Source organism: Lissotriton helveticus, chromosome 2_1 (genome assembly GCF_964261635.1).
Source record: "Lissotriton helveticus chromosome 2_1, aLisHel1.1, whole genome shotgun sequence".
NCBI classification, from domain to species: Eukaryota; Metazoa; Chordata; class Amphibia; order Caudata; family Salamandridae; genus Lissotriton; species Lissotriton helveticus.
In genome coordinates this window covers 399,949,004-399,972,069 of record NC_136059.1, presented here as the reverse complement: position 1 = coordinate 399,972,069, position 23,066 = coordinate 399,949,004, and the positions used below count along the sequence as shown (strand labels likewise).

At 48.4% G+C, this 23,066-nt stretch overlaps 1 protein-coding gene across 1 annotated transcript in view; it reads left to right on the top strand.

Annotated features, from left to right (window-relative positions):
- Positions 1-23,066, top strand: part of C2_1H5orf34 (chromosome 2_1 C5orf34 homolog) — a 447,867-nt gene that overhangs the window by 242,765 nt on the left and 182,036 nt on the right. The window contains exon 7 of the mRNA XM_078675037.1: positions 4,866-4,957. Coding sequence (XP_078531163.1) covers positions 4,866-4,957 — 92 coding nt within the window. The remainder of the gene's footprint in view (positions 1-4,865; positions 4,958-23,066) is intronic.

Sequence of the window (23,066 nt, the reverse complement as noted above, 5' to 3'; positions counted from 1 at the left end):
GTTGCACCAAGGATGTTGTGCTGCATAACTAAATACTTATAAGGTCCCAAAAACGAGACATATTGGCTATGCCAATGCTTGTTCTTTTTTTAGCATTTACCACACATGCCTTTACTACGTATCTCGTAGTAAAGGTATGCGTGGTAAAGACTGTTGTTGTAACCACGCATGCGTTGTAATGCATGCGTGGTAAAGGTTTGCATGGAAACGGCCGCGTTGTAGTGGCCATTTCCCATTGCCATCTAGAGCAAGTCGATCTAATGTCTTCAATATAATGGCATTGTGTTGTAACAATGCGGTTGTTGTAACGACCGCGTTGTAAAGGTAACACAATGTAACAACCGCATTGTAAAAGTTGTTTCGCATGTCACAGTAGCACCTGCCTCAAAGAATATGTAAACGGTCTAGTCAATTTAATGCAGGACTCACAATACCTGATCCTTCAAAGTTACACAAGTGCCAAGGTCCGGAGTGTCGCTATACTGTATAAATCGTGTTGGCTTACTTGATGTCAGATGCAGACAAAATTTTAACTGTTGGAATCCAGTGGCTTCTTTGCCAACCCACATACCTCCGTGATAATTGAAAATCTGTGCTTTGTGTTGAGCTGCGTATTGATTTGGGAAATTTATGTAATTCCGATTTATTTGTTGACCTGTTCAGCAGGATTCTGTCTGCCTGTATAGCAAACAAACTCTCTCAGACACATTAAACATGCCTATTTCAAAGTGGAATACTCCACTAAAACAGTTTTCATTGATTTAAGGCTGAAAAGTATTGACTAAAAGGAAAATTAAGTGTTGTTATAATGGCGCAAAATATGGATTCATGCCCACTTCTGATCAACTATCATTTAAGAACCTACAACTAACTTCGGATGCCTTATCCATGTAGGGTGAAGAGGAGCAATCTGCAAGATCTGGATAAGCTCCCATTGTAATAGCACTCTCACAAACTGTCCCCCCACACCCCACGGCAGCATTTGGCAAAGGAAATATGACATTAGACTGAAACCAACTCAGAAAAGATGGGCAGGCATGTCGGATGACACAAGTGAATGTGATAGAGGGAAAGGGAGTTATTGTAGAACTTTATGGCTATCATTAACACACCAAAGTGAAATGCAGACTATTGGAACCACTAAAAAAGAGAAAGGAAAGCAAGAGTGCACAAAACTGATGTTCCTGTTGTATGAACAATGCCAGACATAACTGCAAACGTGACTTCTTTCCTTTAAGAAGTCTGAAAATTGAGACAGATACACCCTAAAAGCAAAACTGAAGGAGTTATCTCGGAATAAGGAGAAATAAACTCTGGAGAGTTATAAGGTGGGGCCAAAAAAACTATTTTACAATTCATTTACCCCTTACAGGGAACCCCTTGGACAAAGGAAACACTGGAAGAATAAAGGCAACGGACAAAAAGAAATATGACTGGTTTGATTGTAGAATATTGTAAGGGATGGGAGAGATGCAGCCAAACAAAATGTATTCAACACACGTGCAGGACTCTTTGCATGTTACCACACTGCCCTTGTTAGCTACCCGAGATCTTAATACGCTTATTATTTTAGTCTATGAAATTATATTTGTTTCAGAAAAACTTTGATAGCCTTACATCTATTACCCACTAGTCGAGGTGGCCAACCGATTTCTTATATTTTATAATAAACTTGGGACAATCTTTTAGGATTACAATTCATAATTGTATCTCGTGGATATTTGGGCATGAGCCACAAAGTGTTATAGGCAACCACGAGTTGTGCGCACGCGCGCAAAATAATTAAAAAAAATAAACCGCGAGTTGTGCGTACATGCTCAAAATAATTAAAATAAATAAACCGCGAGTTGTGCGCACGCGCGCAAAATAATTAATAAAAAAAATACACCGCGAGTTCTGCGTACGAGCGCTTGACGAAAAAGGTGATGTGCACGACGCGCCCGTGCTTGTGGGCGTGCAGGTAAGCTGGTCACCACTTTGGAAGCACTTCCAAAAGCGGCTTACTATGTCTCGGCCGAGACCAGCATGCGCTGGATCAGGCCGAGACCTAAAAAGGCCTCTTGCAGCTTGTTGTTTCCCTGTAGCCACTAAAGAAGTCAGCTACTGGACCCTGGGAGTCCGCTTCTGTCCTTGGTACACAGGGGAGCAAGGGATCCTCCTAGGTCACAGAGAGCAGGTCCGGTCCTCTTCTTATCTTCCGCCGGTCCCGAAAGTGTTCTAAGCAGAGTGTCACATTATGCCAATCACCAGCTTGTAGCAGTTCCTGTTTGCCCTGCTGCCAACAATTAGACAGTGTGCCTCATTCCTAAAATCCACGATGGGGGTAAATATTCTCACCTGTGTAGAGCCTGTGTGCCCACCTCTCCTCTGTGATCACTCAAAACAAGGTCTGGGGTAGTTTTTCTCCCACACAGTTATGTCAACCTGACTGTGGGAAACATTTACTGGTGACCAGGCAGGCCCCCTTTAAATTAAATTCATGGGTCCATCCCAGCTGGTTTTCCTGCCAGGGTAAGAAACAATTCCCAGGTCATTGTTGTTGTTCTGGGAGCAGCTTTCTCACCTAATTTACACCTCATTCAGGCTTAGTAATGGCTGAGCAGTGGCTGGATAGCCAATGCAACTTTTCATCCAGCAGCTTCAGGAAAGGTAAAGGTAACTTTTTGAAAGTCATATTTTCCATATTTGTATTAAATATTCAACTTTAGCATTATACTGCATATTTATTAAATATAAAAATAAGTTTCAAATGGAGTCTGGCACAGGTAAAACATCATAGATTAAAGTGCATGATCTATACTTTGACTTGTCGTTTGTGTCAGTTACAGCCTGACCAGTGACAAATGTACTTTTAGGGGCTAGTCGCTGGGTGAACATGCCGTTTTATTTACTATTTAAAATCAGGTTGTCCTACGTTTCCAAACAGTGACTATGACTGGTCTGTACAGCAGGTTTCAAGCTGCTGCTGTCATGCTACGCATGTTTTTCATGTCTACTCTGTAGATGGTACAATAGGTGCTACAGTTAACAGGCGCCATTTAGGTTCCAGGCCTTGAGTGAATTTTTAACGAGAGACAATGTAACCATTTTAAAAGGAGGAGCATTGGCACTTTACTTCTGTTTAGCAGTGGTAACAGGGCTGAGAGTTCCAAGTCCAGCAAAAATAGGGTCTGCAAAGAAGAGAAAAATCAGTGGTGATCATGCATAAAAAGGATTTTTTCCTACAGTTATGTTGTACTGTAAAAGGTGAATGTATTTGTCAAACTTTTGGTTTTTTTGTGGTCATTTGCCCCTAACTATTCTACTCTTGTATTCTAATGTTTTATACTTTGGTTTAATTTTAGTTTATTATTACACATTGCAATCTTACGTCTTACCGCTCTTTCTACGGTGTGTAGGAAACTGATCCTATGTACAGCACTTTAATACTAATTGGACTGTGTCCACACTAACTGCTTAGAAATCAGGAGTTAGATTTGTCCTCTATGCTGAAGATTCTTTTGAACTTTTGAGGCACTACATGCTGGTATATGGCATTTAGTACTTCAGTTGTGATCTTGGTTGTTTAGTGCATGTCAACCGACATTATGCGGCCTATAAACAGGCAATCAGGAAAGTCTACAAGTGCCCAGAAGACTTTGGTTGAGACTAGAATGAAAGTGCAAGCAGAAGCCTCATGGGTTTGCAGTCACATCCTTGAAACAGGGCATGCTGAGAGAGAGGCACGACTCCATTGACCTAGTCTGCCCCTGCTCTTTTTAGCCACTTCCCTGCTGCTTACCACATCTCTCTACTGCATACATATGGTCTCTTCTCTCCTTCTGCGTGGGAGGAATAATTAGTTGTGGGGCTCCCAGGACCTATGTGGAATAAACACTCTTTATAGTTTCTTCCACCTTCCATGCTGCATGGACACCGGAAGGACAAGAGGGTGGATGCCCAGATGGACTCCAGCAACCACCTCCGTGTCCATCCTGTCTTGGCCCTTGTAGGCAGCAGCGTAGCCAAACATGGCATAGTCCCTTCCATGCCAACCCCACATGATGGCCATTCAATTCCACTGCATTCTTAAAAGTTTTCAAATGTTGTTAACATAGGTGCTGAATGATTGCATGAATAGTCAATAAGCACCCATGCTGTGGAACTCCATCTTTAGGCTCACCGATACCACCTTCACCCACCCTGGTATGCCTTCCAGCTTCAGTTCTGAGACAAACTTATCTGTAGATTTTGACAGAGATGTAGGATGAGGCATGAAGGAGTTGCCCCGGGCAAAGGAGGGGGGCACATATTCGATTTTATAGTTCTGTAACTTGCATTACACTAACTGAGAATATGCGAAGAAGGTACGATGCTGAAGCTTTTAACATCCATAGATTTGTTATCTAATGAGTATAGCAGTACTGTAAACTGCAGGAGTACATGGTGGCCCCAACCTACCTACTCCCTTTACTCCCCTTGGAACTCTATGTGCTAAAACACCTTGTAGCTTCCTGCCCAACTTTCACACAAAACATCATCAGTGACGTGCAGCTAGATAAAAGGGCGCCTTACCGCCACCTGCCTTTGTAAACATATGGTTGATAGCATCTTGGAACGTTATTTCTAAATTTTCCAATAGAAGACTTCACAACAGGGAGTATGTGGATTTTTAGAATCAGCTAACCTTGTGGCGCCTTTTCCAAAAGTTGGTTATATAAAGGAACCTAAAGTCTGACAGTTTTACAACAGCAATTGCATTTCATTACTTGTCCACTAGTCTATTGTCTTTCTAATCTGACCTGCTTTATATTTGTGTCCATTCGAGATGTTGCACTTTCTTTAGCAGTCCACTTTCACAATTGTTTTCCTTCTCTGTTTTTCAGAGGGAAGAAATGATGTATGCAGTGAGTAACCTTCCCCCAGATACACCAGAGAGCCGGTATTCTGTGCGCGCCATGATTACAAAAGCCATAAGGTTAGGATCTACTTAAAATGTGATTGATGAAAACGTCATTTCTTTCAGTTGAGAAACACTTCTACATCCAGATGTTTTTGGAGTTCGTACGTCGTCCTAATTTTGGTGCATTAGGAAACCCGGGCCAATGCAGAGAAGGTGATTTGATACGATGGGGAAGCTCAGGTTAAAACACTGGTTCTTGTTTTAATAATTCAATCAATCAATCATAACATTTGTATAGCGCGCTACTCACCCGGAAGGGTCTCAAGGCGCTTGACAAATGAGCCATTTGGTAGCATCAGTAGAGGCCAGTGAAATTCTCAATTTAGTTAGACAGAGCTGTCTAACGCACTGTGCCGAGGAAAAGCGTTTGCCGTTTTCTGTCTCAGCCACAGGCTGCCATGCCTTACCTTTCCTGTTCAAAGGTCAGAATGCATTGACATACCCATGGCTGTTTCTTTGACCATGGTAAATCAGATGTTTTCCTTTTGGCATACCTTTGTGTTGAACAGGCCTGTTTTGCAGGGTTATCCCCAAACATTTTGCCGTCCTCCGCCTATTTTTCTGACCTTCTTTTTGTTGGCTTTAGCAGTCTGGGCACTTTACCACTGCTAATCAGTGCTAAAGTGTATTTTCTTCCTCCCTACATATGGTATGATTGGTTTAAACTTGTTTAGCATATTTCCCCTGTAATGTGGTACTCCATATACCCAGGACCTGTAAAGTAAATGTTGCTAGTAGGCCTGTAGCACTACTTGTGCCTCCCACTGACGTAGCCTTTCAAACCTGCCTGCGGCCTGCTACTGCAGGGCCTGCCTGCGAAGTTTACTGCCACTTTGATGTGGCATTTAATGCGACATGCCAGGCTTTAAACTTTAAGGTAGGCCCTAGTTAGCCCTATGGGCAGGGTGCTGTATACGTAAAAGGTAGGACATATGCCTCTAAGTATGGTATGTTCTGGTAGTGACAAACCGCCGATTTTGTTTTTGACTGCTAAGAGGCCCACTTCTCTTAGGGTAGCATTGGGAATTCATATACTTATTTTTAGGTGGTAATTCCTGATCAGAAAGGAGTGCCGGTACCATGTTTGGTATGTTTAGAATAGTGGTGAAACATCCTGCTTACTGGTGTCGTTGGATTTTACATTTCTATTTTAGAAATGCCATTTTTAGAAATTGGGTATTTCTCTGTGCTTATGACACTTTGTGCATACTTCCAGACGCCATCACACAGGAAGGGTTGGGTGTGACAGGGTCACATCTGCATTCATCTGCTTACTGACGGACTTCCTGGTATGGGCTTTACAGTTGTATAGGCGGTGTCCTCTCCTCACACAAAGGGCTGATTTGCCCCACACTGATGTCTAGAACCAGGGCTGGGTTGAAAGGGAGTGTTGCACAGAACACAGGTTCTTTTCGAAGTTCCCCTCCCCCTTCATCAAAGACATTGTTGAATATAAGTACAGGGGCTCTGACCCCATGATGTTATACACTGCATGGACTTGTAACCTCACACTGCAGACTCCACATACTGCACATTGCCTGAGAACAGCTGTGCTGCCAGGCGAAACTGCCATTCATGTGGACTGTTTTGCTGTTTTGGCCTACTGATTGTTGAGCGGAAGGAGGAACTGCCACTCCGCAACTCATTTTGGATGTGTTGGCCTGCTGCCTGTCACCTTTCCCTGTGTCCACTGCTTGTGCTCTCTAAGGGCTGGGTTTTGCCCCCTTTCCCTTGTTCTATTAGAATCTCAGGCCCAGACAAAACTCTTCTTCATCACTGCCATGCCGTTAAATCCTGAGTTATGCCACTATAAGTGGGAAGTCCACGCGTGTTGAGCCATTCTCCTTGCCAAACGGCATGTGGTTGACTCCAGCGTGAAAGAGGAAGCCACAACACTTAGCAATTTTGGGCTACAACCTCATTTTGGCAGAATACAGCACTGCCCGAGTACCAGCTCGCTGACAGAAAGTGGCATGTGTGGGTCGCCAGTGCACTCCCCCCCAGTGAGGGGGACTGCGGTGTACGACACTGGGGAGAGGTGATGTTCCGTGGTACCATCTCCGACTCTGCAAACCTTGCTAACCAGTCGTTCAGGTCCCCTCCCGTCCCCCTCTTGGCAAGGCAGCCCAGCAGCGAGAGACGCGGAGAACCAGGCTCGCATGTCAGCCAGGCTGTGGGAGGCACCACCCAGCATTATCTTTTTCAAGGGGTTGTACCCAAGCGTGGCACCAAGGTACGGAGAGGGCGTGCGGGGCAGCCTGAATTCTCGAAGCTGTCCCGTGTGTTCACAGGACGCTCCGTGTTTGCATTATCTACATCGGTCTTAAAGTCTTCAGACATGCTGCAACCTCAGGGCGGCTTTGTTGCTGTAAAAGGTTGCCTTGGTCAACAGTTACACGACGCGTTCGCGGGCAGCTGCTTTGCTCATTTTCGTGCAGGGGACCCAGCGAGGTCTCCCTACTGGATTCCACAGTGTGTGCCCCTCCTCACCCCCTTTGGAACCTACCTTGGGCACTTGTCCTTTGTGGCATTTCGGGATGAGTCCTCGTTAGAGGTCCCCCTATCAGTAACTTGTGGGGAGCGACCCATGACCCTGTTCCAGGCAGGTCGCTCCCAACACCGCAACAGCACCACCTGCTCTGCCCATGTATCCTAGCTCTCAACTGCTGCCACTGCCACGAGTTCAAAGCCCTCCTCCACCTGCAGACTACCACCTGCGCCTCATCCCTGGTGGCCAGTGGTAGGCCGTAGGTTTGCTTGTAATTGTATTGCTTCTGTTTGTTCGTTTTTTGTCTTGTTTTATCATTCCTCCTTTTCCCCTTTTGCACTTCTGTGCCCTGTGTCCTTTTGAATTGCTTCTGTTTAATTGTTTTTTTGTCATTCCTCCTTTTCCCCTTGTGCATTTCTGTGCTGTTTTCTGCCTTCTGTTTCTTCGCCGTTCCTGCCTCCGCTTTTCCTGCCCCTGCATCCCCGCCCCCACGCTCGCCCATTCGCCCACTCCCTCCTCCCAGCTGCTCCTCCCTCCCACCTCTGCTTCTTATGGCGGCCGCGCAGCGGGCGCACCTATGGCAAGCCTGTCCGCGCCTGGACCGCGCCCAGTGCCAGAACACCTTGCCCCCGCGAATGCCACGACACCGGACACCGCTACGATGCCAGCTCCTACACGCACTCAAAACCGGACCATCGCACACCTGCTTCCTGGCCGCCCAGAAGCGCAGCTTCTCCTTCCGGAACTGTAGCTTCACCAGCATCCGATCCGCCAAGCCATCCACCGTGAAAGAACGCAACCACCTCAAATGCATTTTTCTCAACACCCGCTCCGCCTGCAAACACGCTGTTGAACTCTGGGACCTACTCGACTCAACCTCCCCAGACGTCACCTTCTTGACGGAGACCTGGATGAATGCCTCCTCAGCACCCGACATCGCCATAGCCATCCCGGACGGCTACAAGATCACCCGCAGGGACCGCACCAACGGAACAGGTGAAGGAATCGCCATTGTCCACAGGAACACGCTCAGAGTCTTGACCAACACCGACAACACCCTCAGCACCGCCTAACACCTGCCCTTCCAGATCCACACCAACCCCAACACCACCCTCAGAAGAACCCTCGTCTACAGACCCCCCGGGCCCTGGCCACAGTTCAGCGACTCCATCGCCGACTTCGTCAGTAAACACGCCCTCGCCTCCACAGACTACATCCTCCTCGGGGACCTTAACTTCCACCTCGAGAACAACAACGACACCAACTCCATCACCCTGATCGACAACCTCACCAACCTCGGACTCAGATAACTCGTCACAACACCCACCCACCCACTCTGCCGGCCACATGCTTGACCACGTCTTCTCCGCTAGCTCCTTCAGCCACTCCACCGAACTCCATTGGACCGACCATCGCTGCATCCACTTCACCTTCCGGAAACGCACCACGCACCACCGCACCCAACAGAGCCCTCGCCGCTGCTGGAGCTAAGTCACCGAAGACCAGCTAACCACCACCCTCGCCCGAAACCCACCCTCCGACCGCGACACCGCTGCCTGCAACCTCAGACAGTGGGTCGACGACTGCGCAAACACCCTCGCCCCGATCAAGAAACCCTCCAACAGACACACCAGCAAGAAAGCCAACTGGTTAACCAAGGACCTCCAGGCCTCCAAGCAAACTTGCAGAAAACTAGAGAAGAAATGACACCATGAACCAACACTGGACAACTACCCAGCCCACAAGAACGCCATGCGCCAACACCATTACCTCATCAGATCCGCCAAAAGGGCCTCCGTCGAAGACCGCCTAGACGACAACGCACACAACAGCAAAGAGTTCTTCAACATCGTAAAGGAACTCTCCAACCCCAGCTGCAACACAGACGACATCCCACCTTCGCAAGACCTGTGCGACTCACTTGCCACCTTCTTCCATCACAAGATCGCAGCAATCCACGATAGCTTCAATGTTACAACTACGCCGACAGCCACTGAGGCCCAAGTCCCCACGGCCACCATCCGCATTGATCCCCTGTTCTCCTGGACCAACATAAGCGACGACGACACCATCAAAATCATGAACACCATCCACTCCGGATCTCCGTCAGACCCATGCACACACCACATCTACAACGAAGCTAGCACAGCCATTGCACCCTATCTCGGGAAAGCCATCAACAACTCCTTTAGCGAGTCAGCGACCTTCCCGGAGAGCTGGAAGCACACCAAGATCAACGCCTTACTCAAAAAACCCAAGGCTGATCCTAAGGACCTCAAGAACTTCTGGCCCATCTCCCTGCTCCCGTTCCCAGCAAAGGTCATCGAGAAGACAGTCAACAGACAACTGACCCGCTACCTCAAGGAGAACCGCATCCTGGACCCATTCCAGTCCGGGTTCCGCAACAACCACAGCACTGAAACTGCCCTTTTCGCCGTCACCGACGACATCAGGGCCCTGCTGGACAACGGCGATACCGCGGCCCTTATCCTCCTGGACCTGTCAGCTTTCTTCGACACTGTCTGCCACCGCACCCGACGCACACGCCTCCACGACGCAGAGATCCGAGACGAGGCTCTGGACTGGACCACCTCCTTTCTCTACGGTAGAACCCAGAGCGTCCGCCTCCCCCTTTCCGCTCCGAAGCCACCGAAATCATTTGCGGCGTACCCCAGGGCTCATCCCGACATTGTTCAACAATTACATGGCACCGCTCTCCCACGTCGCCCGACTACATGACCTCAACATCATCTCCTACGCCGACGACACTCAGCTGATCCTATCCCTCAGCAAGGACCCCCTCACCCTCAAAACAAACTTCCACGAAGGAATGAAAGCCGTCGCCGAATGGATGAAGAACAGCCGCCTGAAGCTAAACTCGGACAAGACAGAAGTCCTCATCCTTGGCTCCACCCTCTTGGCCTGGGACGACTCCTGGTGGCCGACTGCACAGGGAACAGCACCAACACCCACCGACCACGCACGCAACCTGAGGTTCATCCTCTACTCTACCCTCTCCATGACAAAGCAGGTCAACGCCGTCTCGTCCTCCTGCTTCAATACCCTCCGCATGCTCCGCAAGATCTACAGGTGGATCCCCACTGAAACAAGAAGAACGGTCACCCAGGCCCTCGTCAGCAGCAAGTTGGACTACGGAAACGCCCTCTACGCAGGAGCCATGGCCAAACTTCTGAAACGACTACAAGGCATTCAGAACGCCTCTGCACGGCTGGTCCTCGACATCCCTCGCCACAGCCACATCACAACCCACCTGAGAGACCTGCTCTGTCTCCCCAATAACAAGAGGGTCACCTTCAAGCTCCTCACCCACGCTCACAAGGCATTCCACAACACCGGACCAGCCTACCTCAACAGACAACTCACCTTTTACACCCCCAAGTGCCAGCTCCGCTCTGCCGATCTCTCTCTCACCACCGTCTCTTGGATCCAAAGAGCGACCTCCGGCGGCAGATCGTTCTCCCACCTCGCTGCCAAGACCTTGAACACCCTCTCCATCCTCCTATGGCAGACCCAGGACCTGCTTACCTTCAGAAGACTACTCAAGACCTGCTATTCAAGCAGGAGCAGCATCCACCCCTCCCCCCCAGCGCCTTGAGAACCCCGCGGGTGAGTAGTGCGGTTTACAAATGTTCTGATTGATTGATTAATTTGTCACATTTAGAGACACTGTAATTCCCATATTGAAGGTAATAGGCACGCAAGTGCTGCTATGCCCTACGTTTGGTGCCTGATTACCAAATAAAGTTTAATAGCAGGGATTATGATGATATATGGTAATTCATCTGTTATGCCTATAACCGAACTGCTGCATTTCATGACCTGATGTGGATTAGTAGTATATGCACAGTATTTCTGATTCAGGTCTTTTTGGTCTTTGATGCTATGAACAATATACTATATTTTTATGTAATATTGTGTGGAGTCTATTTTGTGGTGTAGTCATTGTGTTTCTGTGTGTGTGTTGCTCAAGCTCTTTACACATTACCTCTGATGATAAGCCTGCCTGCTCTGCTCCAAGCTACCGGAGGGTGAGCACAGGTTATGTTTGGTGTGTAACTGACCTGCCCTGACTAGAGTGGTGGATTGTACTTGGCTTAGGTGCATACCCTATCCAACCAGAAACTCAATTTCTAACACCTAGACTTACAAAGAATGGTGAAAGTGGCTCTTTAGAGCAAGTTTTAAATCTTCCAAAACACAATAATGCTGACAGTGTCAGTGTCATGAGGTCCTGTTTTAGGGGTGGTTCGTTATTGAGATGAGCCTTGTATCCATTACACTGCCACATGACTTAAAGAACACTGTCTAACAACTGGACAGCAGTTTTCAAGTGCTTGTAGAATGGGGTGGGACTGTAGTATGGTGGGGAATCCTAGATTGTCAATGATTGAATACATTTGGATCCTGTGGCATCCCTGCCTTAGATCCAACCTGGCAAAACCTGTCAATTGCACAACATAGTACTCTAAGCATCATGTGATGGGTTCGTCGGTCCGCTCAGAAGGGACAGAGAAAGACCATGCACTGCGAGCATTACTGTGATGTCCTTTGTTCCATGTGAAAATGCATAAAAATGTGACCGTTTAAAAATGCCCATGACAAGCGTTAGCCTTGATATTAATGTAAAGATAAGCATGGCAGACGTTTCCAACCGGGTTCTTCATTATAATTGCGTGGTCTCCAGGTAAAGTATTAATCTGGTGATGACACACGCTGTCTAGCTTTAATAAACACACTCTTTAGGTTCATATTTTCAGTGATAGCATTTTACTCTAAAAGGCCCTGAAAACAAGCACATATATCTGTGCTTGATGACATTGAAACATCGTTGCTTATATAAAACTCTGTTTTGACCTCCTATTTTGCCTGGGATTGAGAGCTCATTCTCTAAGCTTTTGCTCATGGCTATTCCTAGTGGGTAGTTACTTGTTAGCTGCAGTGTAGTTGGTAAGATGAAGAGAGAGCAAAGTCTTCTAATGGGTAAAGAGGGAGATACATGTTCTGATGTAAAGTTTTTGTGTCCACTGAAAATGAGTTCCATATGGAGAGACTGTACAGCTATTGATGGGTTTGTTTCAATTTCCCATGCAAAGTGATGCATGGTTTACTTTTGCAGTTAACACACACAGTATGGTACTCCACTGAATGAGGTGTTTACTTTATAGTGTAGTCTCTTAAATCGCCAATCTGGGCTTCATATTCTGCTCAACAAAAGAGAGGGGGGACCAAGGAGCCAATAAAGGTCCAGAGTCCATGCTCCTAAACCAAATCTGTTCACAAAAAGAGGACAAAGTTCCTATACCAGGGTGCAAAAGTCACCCACGTATCTGAGTGCAAATAGTCACCCATACATTAAAAACAGGGAAGAATGGGGAAAAGTAATCCTAGGTAAAAAATACCCTGATGGGAGAGGGAAAGACATACTACATCCTCTGCTGCCCTCACACACCCCGGAGGATGTCATGCTTCATCATCGGGCAATTTTGCTCCTCGTAGGGCCGGTGCTGCAATTCCCTACGGGTCCCCGAAGGGTCACTTTATCGGAGATCTTTTAGAGGATTAGCCGGATGTTGCATGCAGGTGTGTGGGGAAGGGTAAGGGAGGGTAAATCAATTACGTGCAAACATGATAGTGTGATAAAATCAAGGGTATGGAAGCAGCGACAAGATTGTCTAGGTAACCCTTGGCAGTTAAAAGTACTGCTTAAAAATGACTGACCCCACAAGGCCCACTATGCCTGGGTGTCACTAGTCAAGGTCTTCATATTCTGCTCCCACACCTTAATCAATGCATATATGATCCCTCTGGCTTGCTCCATTCGAACCCACAATGGTGAAGTCGTCCCCTACGTTGATGACACTCAACTCATACTCTCCATCTCTGACAAAACTTACAACACACGAAACAAGTTCACCACCTGCATGACCGAAGTCACTAGCTGGATGAAGATCATCTACCTCAAACGCAATACTGACAAGATGTGGTCTTTGGCAAGGACACCTTGCCGTGGGACAACAACTGGTGACCAGCTGAACTAGGACTCATATGCAAAAGAATCTAAGGATCATAATCGACAACAAACCGCACATGATCTCGCAAGTCAACGCTGTCACAGAAACCATCTTCTACACTTTGTAGATTCTGAGAAAAATCTTCAAATTGCTCTAGAGTGACACCCACAAACCAGTCACACATGTCCTCTTCGCTAGGATTCTGGACTACGAGAACACCTTCTATGCCGGAAAGAGCAAGCAGCTCACCAGAAGACTACCGGCAATTCAGAACGCAGCAGCCATAATTACCCTCAACCTCTCACGCATCAACTACATCACACCACCCCTCAAGGAGTTCCACTGTCTCCCAGTACACAAGTGCACGTAGTTCAAACCCCTCACTCTTACCTCAGAGCACTTCTGAACATTGGCCCTTCCTACCTCAACTGCCACATTTCCTTTCAAAAATCTTCCGGACACCTCTGCACACCCAGACTCCGAATAGCACACATCCCACATGTATGCAGAACTGGAACGGGAGTTTAGGCCTTCTACCTTTCTCCTAAAGGGTGGAACAACCTACCACTACTCATCAGTCTCCTCCTCACTCCTTCAGCTCCACAAGAAGCTGAAGACCTGGCTTTTCGAATAGCCCCCCGCCTGCCCTTGGCAATACTAGACTCACACCTGTTCAGTGCCAGGATACCCTCCTAGGTGATAGTGTGCTCCACTAATGAACAGAACATACCACCTAAGTGTGTCCATGGGTACTGTTCACCTAAGCCAGTTTTGTTTTAAAGATACAAAGTGACGAGTTAGGGTAGGTGGTGTGGAGGCGACTATTTTCAAGAACCCATAGAAGCACCTTGAAGTAGCTTAAGTTAGTTTACCTGCCACAATCTCAGTGTGCCAGGAGAGAGTGGATGAATGCGTTACCAGCTGTTAGAAATGAGGGTCTCTAGTTGGCAAGGGTTTGCACCTTTGTCCAAATAGGGACCCTTCTTCCTAGTCAGGATAAGGGAGTTACACTCCTAAAATAACCCTTGCTCATTCCCTTGGTAGCTTGGCACGAGCAGTCAGGCTTATTCTAAAGGCAGTGTGTAATACATTTGCACATAGCCAACAGTAATACAGTGTAAGCACTACAAAAGGACACCACATCAGTTTTACGAAAATATCCAATATTTTTATGTACTTAAGACAAGACCAAAAACGATAAAAATCCACAGTACAGTACTTAGAAATCTTCAGTTATCAAAATATGCGTGAAAAACAGTTCCTTGATGTCGATAGCTCCGTCCATTTTATCACAGCATCATGAACAAACAAATCCAAACAGTTCTGACTGACCGCGGCGTTTCGGGTCAGTTATGGTGTCGGGAAGACCCGCAAACAGTATCTTTAGAGATGCAGGACGTCCGCGGCCTCTTGTTGAGCTTCCGAAAGCACGGCGTCCGCAGGCGTCGGTTCCGGGGGTTGGTGCAGGAGTCATCAGGACCTCGGAAGTCGCACACGTTGCAGATCGAACTTTGTTGAAGGCAGGAGCGCTGAGGTCGGCAGGAGTCAGGTGCTGGGGTGTGAAGTGCAGCGGTGCGGCGTGTGGTGCCCTCAGGTCGCGGTGCGAGCAGCGGCTTACTGGCGGCGTCAGATGGTGGCGTCGGTGAGACCAGGGTTCGGTGCGAGGTGAATGCGGTGCTCGTCGCGGTGCTGGCAGGTCGCGGTTCAGGCAAAGGTGTTGTTGCTGAAGCACTGTTGTCGGCTGACGAACTGGAGTCGATGGCGTCGATAGGCCAAGGCTGCGGTGTGGGATGAGGGTGGGGCGTCGTGTAACTTTACAAGTGGTGCCCTCGAACCACAGTGCAAGCAGCGGCGTAGATTTCTGCAGGCATCCAACAGGGGAGGCTTTTGACCATTTTTTTGTAAATGCATGGACCGGCAGGCAACCCCATCTCAACTGGGCATAGAGTTTCCTTGCCAAGGGTGGATGAACAGCATCAAGGAAGGCCTCAAATAAATACTGATCTTTAAAATTAAGGAATTAATTAAGGAATTAAGGAACTTAAGGAAGTCTACCTGGTTTCGCGCTCCCTGAATTTCAGCCAGTTAAACAGTCTGTAAGTTTGAACTAGTTCAAGCCGCGATATTGTCTGGGACACTTCCTCAGGGTGGGTCCATAGGTTCGGCCGGCCTAATCTGAGGCACAGGTCTTTTATGTGTGCAAACCAAGATAGTTTTCCCACCCCTGGGAGCCCCAAAATCACCTTGAGTTCTGACTGGTAGGCTGTTAGTTCAGGAGTTGCCCATAGTCTACGCCAAAAAGTCAAGGGTCGCAGCCCGATCTTCTCGTCTATGGGTCTAATCCAAAGATCCATACTTAGGGGAATAGGCGGAGTGCTTGGCGGTAGGCCCAAGAACTGTCTCATAAACTTTGTTCTCAGATTTGACCAGTCCACCTACTGGGAGATGTCCCCAAAGTTCTGCCCCATACTATAATAGCGCTCCTGATTTGGACTTTGTAAATCTCGGTCAACTCACCTGGTTGTCTAGATGTTGAGTTCCTGTATAGTTTTGCTAGTCCCCCGGCCATCTGTGCTAGCCTCAAGCCTGCCTTTTCTTGCTGTGGGCCCCACCTCAGGTTTCCGTCAGGGTAACACCCAGGTAGTGAAAAACAGCTACCCTCTCTAGCTGGATACCATTTAGGGTTGGGTTAGGCGAAGATGTTTTACTAGGATTAAATACCATGTACTTTGTTTTTCATGTATTAATCTCTAGGCCCCTGTTCTTGCAAAATAAAGAGAAGGTGTCAAGGGTCCTTTGGATGCCCATGGGTGATTTAGATAGTAACAAGGTGTTGTCTGCAAACATCATTGCTGGCACCTTGTCAGAAGCGAGCTTTGGGGCATCGTTGTAGGCTACCTTATTTAGTTGGTCCACCAGAGCATTAATGAAGAGACAGAAGAGTGTGGAGGCCAGAACACACCCCTGCCTTACACCCCTGTTCACTGGGAAGCGTGGGATCAATTCCCCATATTTCCTGTATCTCACCTGGGCAACATTTCCAGTGTGCAGTCGCTTGATCAAAGAGAGCAAATAGGGCGGAATATCCAATCGAGGCTGATTTAAGTTAACGAAGATCAAATAGAGGCTCCCACCCTCAATTGCCACCGTCTTCCAATATAATAATTGGAGCCTGACGATTTGGTCGATGGTAGACATATTTTTATGGAAGCCAGCCTGATGCGCACTAAGAATCTTGCGCTCATCCACCCAGGAGTGGAGGCGCTCCAGGACCATCCTGGCAAAAAGCTTCTGAGTTACGTCAATCAGGCTTATTGGCCTGTAATTTGTGGGCAGGAGGGGAGAGCCCTTCTTGTAAACTGGAAATGGCAGAGTGGGAGGAGATATCAACTGCAAATGCAAGGGCAGTAAAAAGAGAAAAGAGATTCACAGTACCTCTCAGCTGACTCTAATGGGAACGGATACCTGGGCCCTTAAATATGAGAGGGGTGGCCCTGCCCAGCCTCTTCCTGGCAAGGACGGGCCCGCCCTTAGCCCGGGCGTGGCCTGTGCGTGTCCCGCACTGCGGGAGGCAGGGGGCGAAGATATGGCGCCTCCTGGCGCGCTGCACCGGGTCAGTGCCAGGCGACGAAGCAAGGGATGCTGCGAGCTGTAGTTCCGGTAAGCCGTTCCCCTCACGGCTGGTGGAACCGGATTTCTGCGATGCTGGCCGTTGACCTCTCGGCGGTAGTGCAGTGATGGAAGGAAAGAGTAGCCACTTCACTTGAATGCAGCCCAATTTAAGAATAGCTGTGGTGGGCGTCATGCGCTGCGGGAGGCTGGAGGTGAAGATATGGTGCCTCCTGGCGCGCTGCACCGCGTCAGTGCCAGGCGAAGAGGCAAGGGATGCTGGGAGCTGTAGTTCCGGTAAGCCGTTCCCCTCATGGCTGCTGGAACCGGATTCCTGCGATGCGGGCCATTACCCTCACGGCGGTAGTGCGGTGATGGAAGGAAAAAGTAGCTCCTTCACTGGAATGCTTCCCAAGGTAAGATTAGCTGTGGAGGGTGTCCCCAGTGCCAATACCAGTTTACAGTTAGACAGGAACCCTGCTCAACGCGAATCCACAAACCACGTATGTATTATATGAGGGTGCGTTCTGGGTCACAATCGGTCCTTTGAGATTTTTATGATTGTGTTTTTTAGTTCTGAGCCTCTTTCCCCACGGAAAGACTAACACAAGAACCCACACAATTGATATATTTTAAGTCTCTATCAAGATCAGCGCTCTGATCTAGTACAGATAATGTGTATAGATAGATCTATGAAAATAAAATAGCGGCAATGAAAGCGATGCACCTTTTACGGTATTTCATAAGTTCATTTGATTAAATGATGGAACCAGTCTTTGTTTCACCGGCTTCTCCCTTCTAGTCCCTAGCTAAGCTGCCTTGTCTGTTTGTGTGTCTTTATGGGGAGAGGGGCGGTTAGAGCCTAGAGTGGAGGTCATCTCACATGAATGGAACCCAGCCCTGACTAATGCTCAAGCAACAAACGCACAAAGTGATACCCAGCTAGGGAGCTAACAACATAATTTTCCAAGATTAATAGAAGGAAATCAAAAATCTCTTGAGGGAACACCCGCAAACCTCCGTTTACCTCCTGAAACTACCCCCTACACAGTAATATTAGCTAATGTTCCTCCATTGTCACCAGGTGTTTCTGAACACTGGTCTTCATTGAGGAACAAATCAATCCATTTTGGAAGACAAATTGTTTACAGAATTTAAAATAGTACGCCGAATTGGGTGGGTTGGGGATTCTATTAAAAAGCTCCAAGAAGACTGTTATTTTATCTTTTCTAAGATAGCTCCCGATCCCCTGAATGGCTTGGTGGATTATCCTCATGCATTTGACCAGGTAGACACTTTTGATCTCCACTTACCTGAAGTCTGTGAGAATCAAACAATCAATCATTTGTAAAGCGCACTACATACCCGTGAGGGTCTCAAGGCGCTGGGGGCGGCGCTACTGATCGAACAGCCAGGTCTTGAGTATCCTCCTGAAGGTAAGCAGGCCTTGGGTCTGTTGTAGGCTCAGTGGGAGGGTGTTCCATGAGAAGGAACTCCCACCGGTGGTTGTTCTTCGGATGCGCGGGACGGTGGTGAGTGAGAGGTCGGCGGAGTGTAGCTGGCGGTTGGGGATGTAGAAAGAGAGCCGTCTGTTGAGGTAGGGTCTTGTGCAGTGTGTTAACAGAAGAGAGAGCAAGGGATCTTGTTCACGTAAGGTGAACGGAGAGTACTCCTGTTCCCCTGTGGAAGGACTTAAGTAAACAAAATGAGGAGTACCATCATTGGGAGGTCACGAAGGATTCCTAATGTGGTGGTAAGCTTAACCAAAAGGAAAAGAAATTATCATTTTGTAAAAAAAAAACTCACTCACCAACCTAGTGGTGACATGCTTCATCATCGGGGTCCACCCTGGCGGCCTAGCGTCGCCAGGGTGTGCTACAACACCTGAATTACAGTGGAGCTGGTTGTGAGTGTATGTGCAAAAAAGTGTGTTAAAAATTGTCCTGGTTTAACTTAGTGGGTTAGATTTTATTTACAAGTAACTGGACAATATTAAAAAGGGTGTGACGTGATACTATGAGGGTATATTAAGGCCAAAAGTATCTCTTATGTGTAAATTGGTCTACATGTTTCAACCGAGGGTAGGATGTACCAGGTTTTCATCAGGACCGCTATAACATGGAGCTGGACGGTATGTACCCCCTAAAAGGCACACCCTATCCTAGTTCCCTGTATCCCAGATAGCAAAAATCGCTAAATGGTGGAGGACTCAAACCACACTGGGTGAATCAGTAAAAATGAAAAAGACCTGTAGGAAGGAAAAGAAATAGAGATCCATCAGACGTGAGCTTGTATTACATGCCTGTTACATCGTGCAGTGTCGTGTTCTTTAAATCTTCGTGATCGTTTCCACTCATATTTGTGAAGAATATCGTGGGTATTGTTGTGAGATTATCACGGTATGACAGGGCCCAGGTTGGGTTCATGGTCATATGTTATGTTTTGTTATGTTATGTTATTTATTGTTTTGTATAGCGCAACGGTTACTCAAAAAGAGTGTCCCGGCGCTTTAGGTAAGGGGAAGTAATACAAAATAACACAACACAGTTTAAAAGAAATGAACAACACACAGACAATAAAAGAAGAACTACCTGGAGGCCTACTGGGAGAACAGCCAGGTTTTGAGCCCTTTCCTAAACTCAAGAAGAGTAGTAGCCCCCCGAAGTGGGAGCGGCAACGAATTCCACATCTGTGGGGCCAATAGACTAAAAGAACGGCCACCCAGGCGGGCCCTCTTAACACGAGGGACCGCCGCCAAGAGTAGAGATTCAGACCTCAACGAACGAGCCAGATGGTAAAAGGCCAGTCTCTTTTGGAGATACTTCGCCCCCACCGCGTGGAGCGCCTTATAGGCCAGGGTCATAGCCTTGAAGGCGATCCGTTTGCGGATGGGTAGCCAGTGCAGCGTCAGCAGTAGCCCAGAGACGCTGGTACGTCTATTTAGACCAAAAATGGCCCTGGCCGCCGCATTCTGCGCAACTTGAAGCCGCTGTAGCAGGTACTCTGGTAGGCCCAGGTAAAGAATGTTGGCATAATCCAACCTGGAGCCTATCAGAGCCTGCACAGTCAGCCTCCTATGCTCCTCTGACAGAAGAGGCAGAAACCTCCGCAGCATTTTTAATAGGCCGAAGCAGGTGCCGGTCACCCCAAGGATCTGGGCTTTCAACGTCAACCCCTTGTGCATCTTGACCCCCAAGTTTTTAGCCATAGGGGAAGAGCCGGATGGTGGGAACATGTTGACAGGCCACCATGCCTGCCAGCTGGGCTCTGTATCGCACCCGAAGAAGAGTACCTCCGATTTATCGGAATTGCACTTGAGGCTGTTCAGTTGGAACCATGTGAACACCGCCCCAAGGCAATTCCGGATACTCTCCCTGTCAAAGTCAGCCCCTCTCTCGCAAGAGAAAAGGAGCTGGGTGTCGTCGGCATACGACACGATCCGGGCACCAAATGACTCCGCCACCGCCGCCAAAGGGGTCATAAAGATGTTAAAAAGGGTCGGGCTCAAAATAGAGCCCTGAGGGACCCCGACTCCCAATGGCGGCATCACGGCGGAGTCAGGTGGTGTCCAGACCGTCTGCCGGCGGCCGGCTAAGAAGGACGAAAACCATTTGAGCACCGTCCCCCGAAGACCAATCTCAAAGAGTCTTGCGAGAAGGCCATCATGGGGGACGGTGTCAAAAGCCGCCGACAGATCCAACAACACCAGCATGACTTTACCCCCGGTATCCAACACCCCTTTGATGGTTTCAAAAACCTCAAGGAGCGCGGTCTCGGTGCTACGATTAGAGCGAAAGCCTGACTGGGAGTCATGCAGAATCTCGTGGGACTCCAAAAAATTGGAGAGCACCGACTGAATGTGCTTCTCCAAGATTTTTACACAAGCCGGCAGCAGCGAAATCGGCCTATAGTTAGCTGGGACCTTTGGGTCAAGGCTAGGTTTTTTAAGTAGCGGGATAACCATGGCCTTCTTCCACTCTGACGGAACCACACCCAAACTCAACGAAAGGTTGAGGAGAGGGTTCGCCAGTGGGTTGATCACCTCCGCCAATTTACCCAAGAGCTTAGCTGGGCAAGGGTCCAACGGAGACCCAGATTTTAAATTGCCCATAAGCGCTAGAGAGGCGGGGGCTGACAAAGATGGGAACTCGGCCAGCATGGCGCCCCGCGCAACAGAGGAAAACATACCAACCTCGGGCACCGGCGGCCTAACAGGTACTACAGATGAAAAAGAGTCCTGTATAAGTTTTATCTTGCTAGTAAAAAAACAGGCAAGATCCGCCGCCCAGGAACCTAAGGGCACCTCTTCCGATGTAATGGTCCGAGGGGAAATGAATTCTCTTACGATGGTAAAAATCTCCTTGCTGGAATTCCCGGCCGCTTCAATTCTCCCCGCAAGATAGGCCTTCTTTGCGAGGCGGATGTCCCGATGGTAGACCTTAACCGCAGCCTTATAGGCAGACCTGTCCGTGCTGTCATAGCGAGCCCGCCAGGCCCTTTCGGCTACCTTGCACTGCTGCCGCGTAGCCCACAGTGCAGGAGTGAACCAAGGGGCCGACACCCGCTTAGATGTCAAGCGGGGGGGCTGCATCGGGGCCAGGTCATTAAGCCTCTCCGTAAGCCAGTCTTGCAAGGACTCCAAGTCCCTCTCCAGCTCACCTGAGAGAGGACAGGGGTGATTCAAAGCAGCCTGAGCCAGCATCTCAGGGGTTACTCTGCTAAATGCTCTAAAAGCTCGTCCCCGTTGCTGTGGGACAGGGGTGGATGACCTGGCAGTGCCACTGATCATAAATTTGGCAAGCCAGTGATCCGACCACAAGACCGGGAGAATCTCTTTCACCACCAGAGGGGATGTAGAAAACACCTGGTCAAGAGTATGCCCCTTAGCATGAGTCGGCCCCTGCAAATGAGGTATAAGGCCCAGTGGATTCATGGCTTCAGAAAGCTTTATGGCAGCAGGGTCAGACGGATCATCCATCCGGATGTTAAAGTCCCCTGCCACTAAGCAGTGTTCTGCTCTCAGAGCCAGACCCAACAGCACCGAATCAAGGTCGACAAAGAAAGTTCCGAGCGGGCCAGGGGGTCGATAGACCAACAGACCCTTCACTGACTGGTGCGGCGCTAGCGTGAGTGAAAAAGCCAGCGATTCCGATCCACGGATATCCTCCGTGGGCAAGACGGTGCACAACGTGCCCTTCCTCACCACCAGAGCGACCCCACCGCCCCTGCCCTTCGCTCTGTCCTTCCTGAAGATGTTATACTCAGGCGGGATTGCCATTGCCACATCGGGGTTGGAGGATTCTCCCCACCAAGTCTCCGTCAACATTAAACAGAGTGGCTTCTCTGTCTCGAGAAGCTCAAAGATGTCTTGCGCATGACTGCACGCTGATCTGGTGTTTAGCAGCATGCATGCGTACTCTGCGCCAGCTATAATACTAGACGGGGCTGAAGACAAAGCCCGGGTAGGACGCCAGCCACAACCCGGGCATCGAGACTTACCCCTGTGGCGGCCCGGAAAGACAGAATGGCAACAATTCTCCCTATGATTCAGAGAGCGCAACTCCTCACATGTGTACCGCACCAAAAGTGCGCCAGATTTACACATACTAAAATACATAATTAAACACGCATACCTATCAAGTTAGGTGTGTGCTCTGTGGCAGCGTGATTGCTGTTTTTCATTATTTTTAAACATCCTTACATGCTGAGCAGCATTCAAATGACGTGTTTTCACATTCTCGTCTATCCATATTAGTGGTTGCGAGAAAGAAGGAATTACGAGTGCATATTTTATCTGTAGCAGTGCTTTCGGCATGCAAGTACATGACATGACGTACAACATGGAAGACATACAAACATATATTGGCTGCGAGTTCATGGCTTACTTCTGGTTAAGGTGTCTAATTCATTGGAGGGCGGGAGGAGGTATCATCACTGTGCTAACATAGTCTGCGAAAAACACGAGGTATAATAGTTATTAACACTTGTCAAGGTG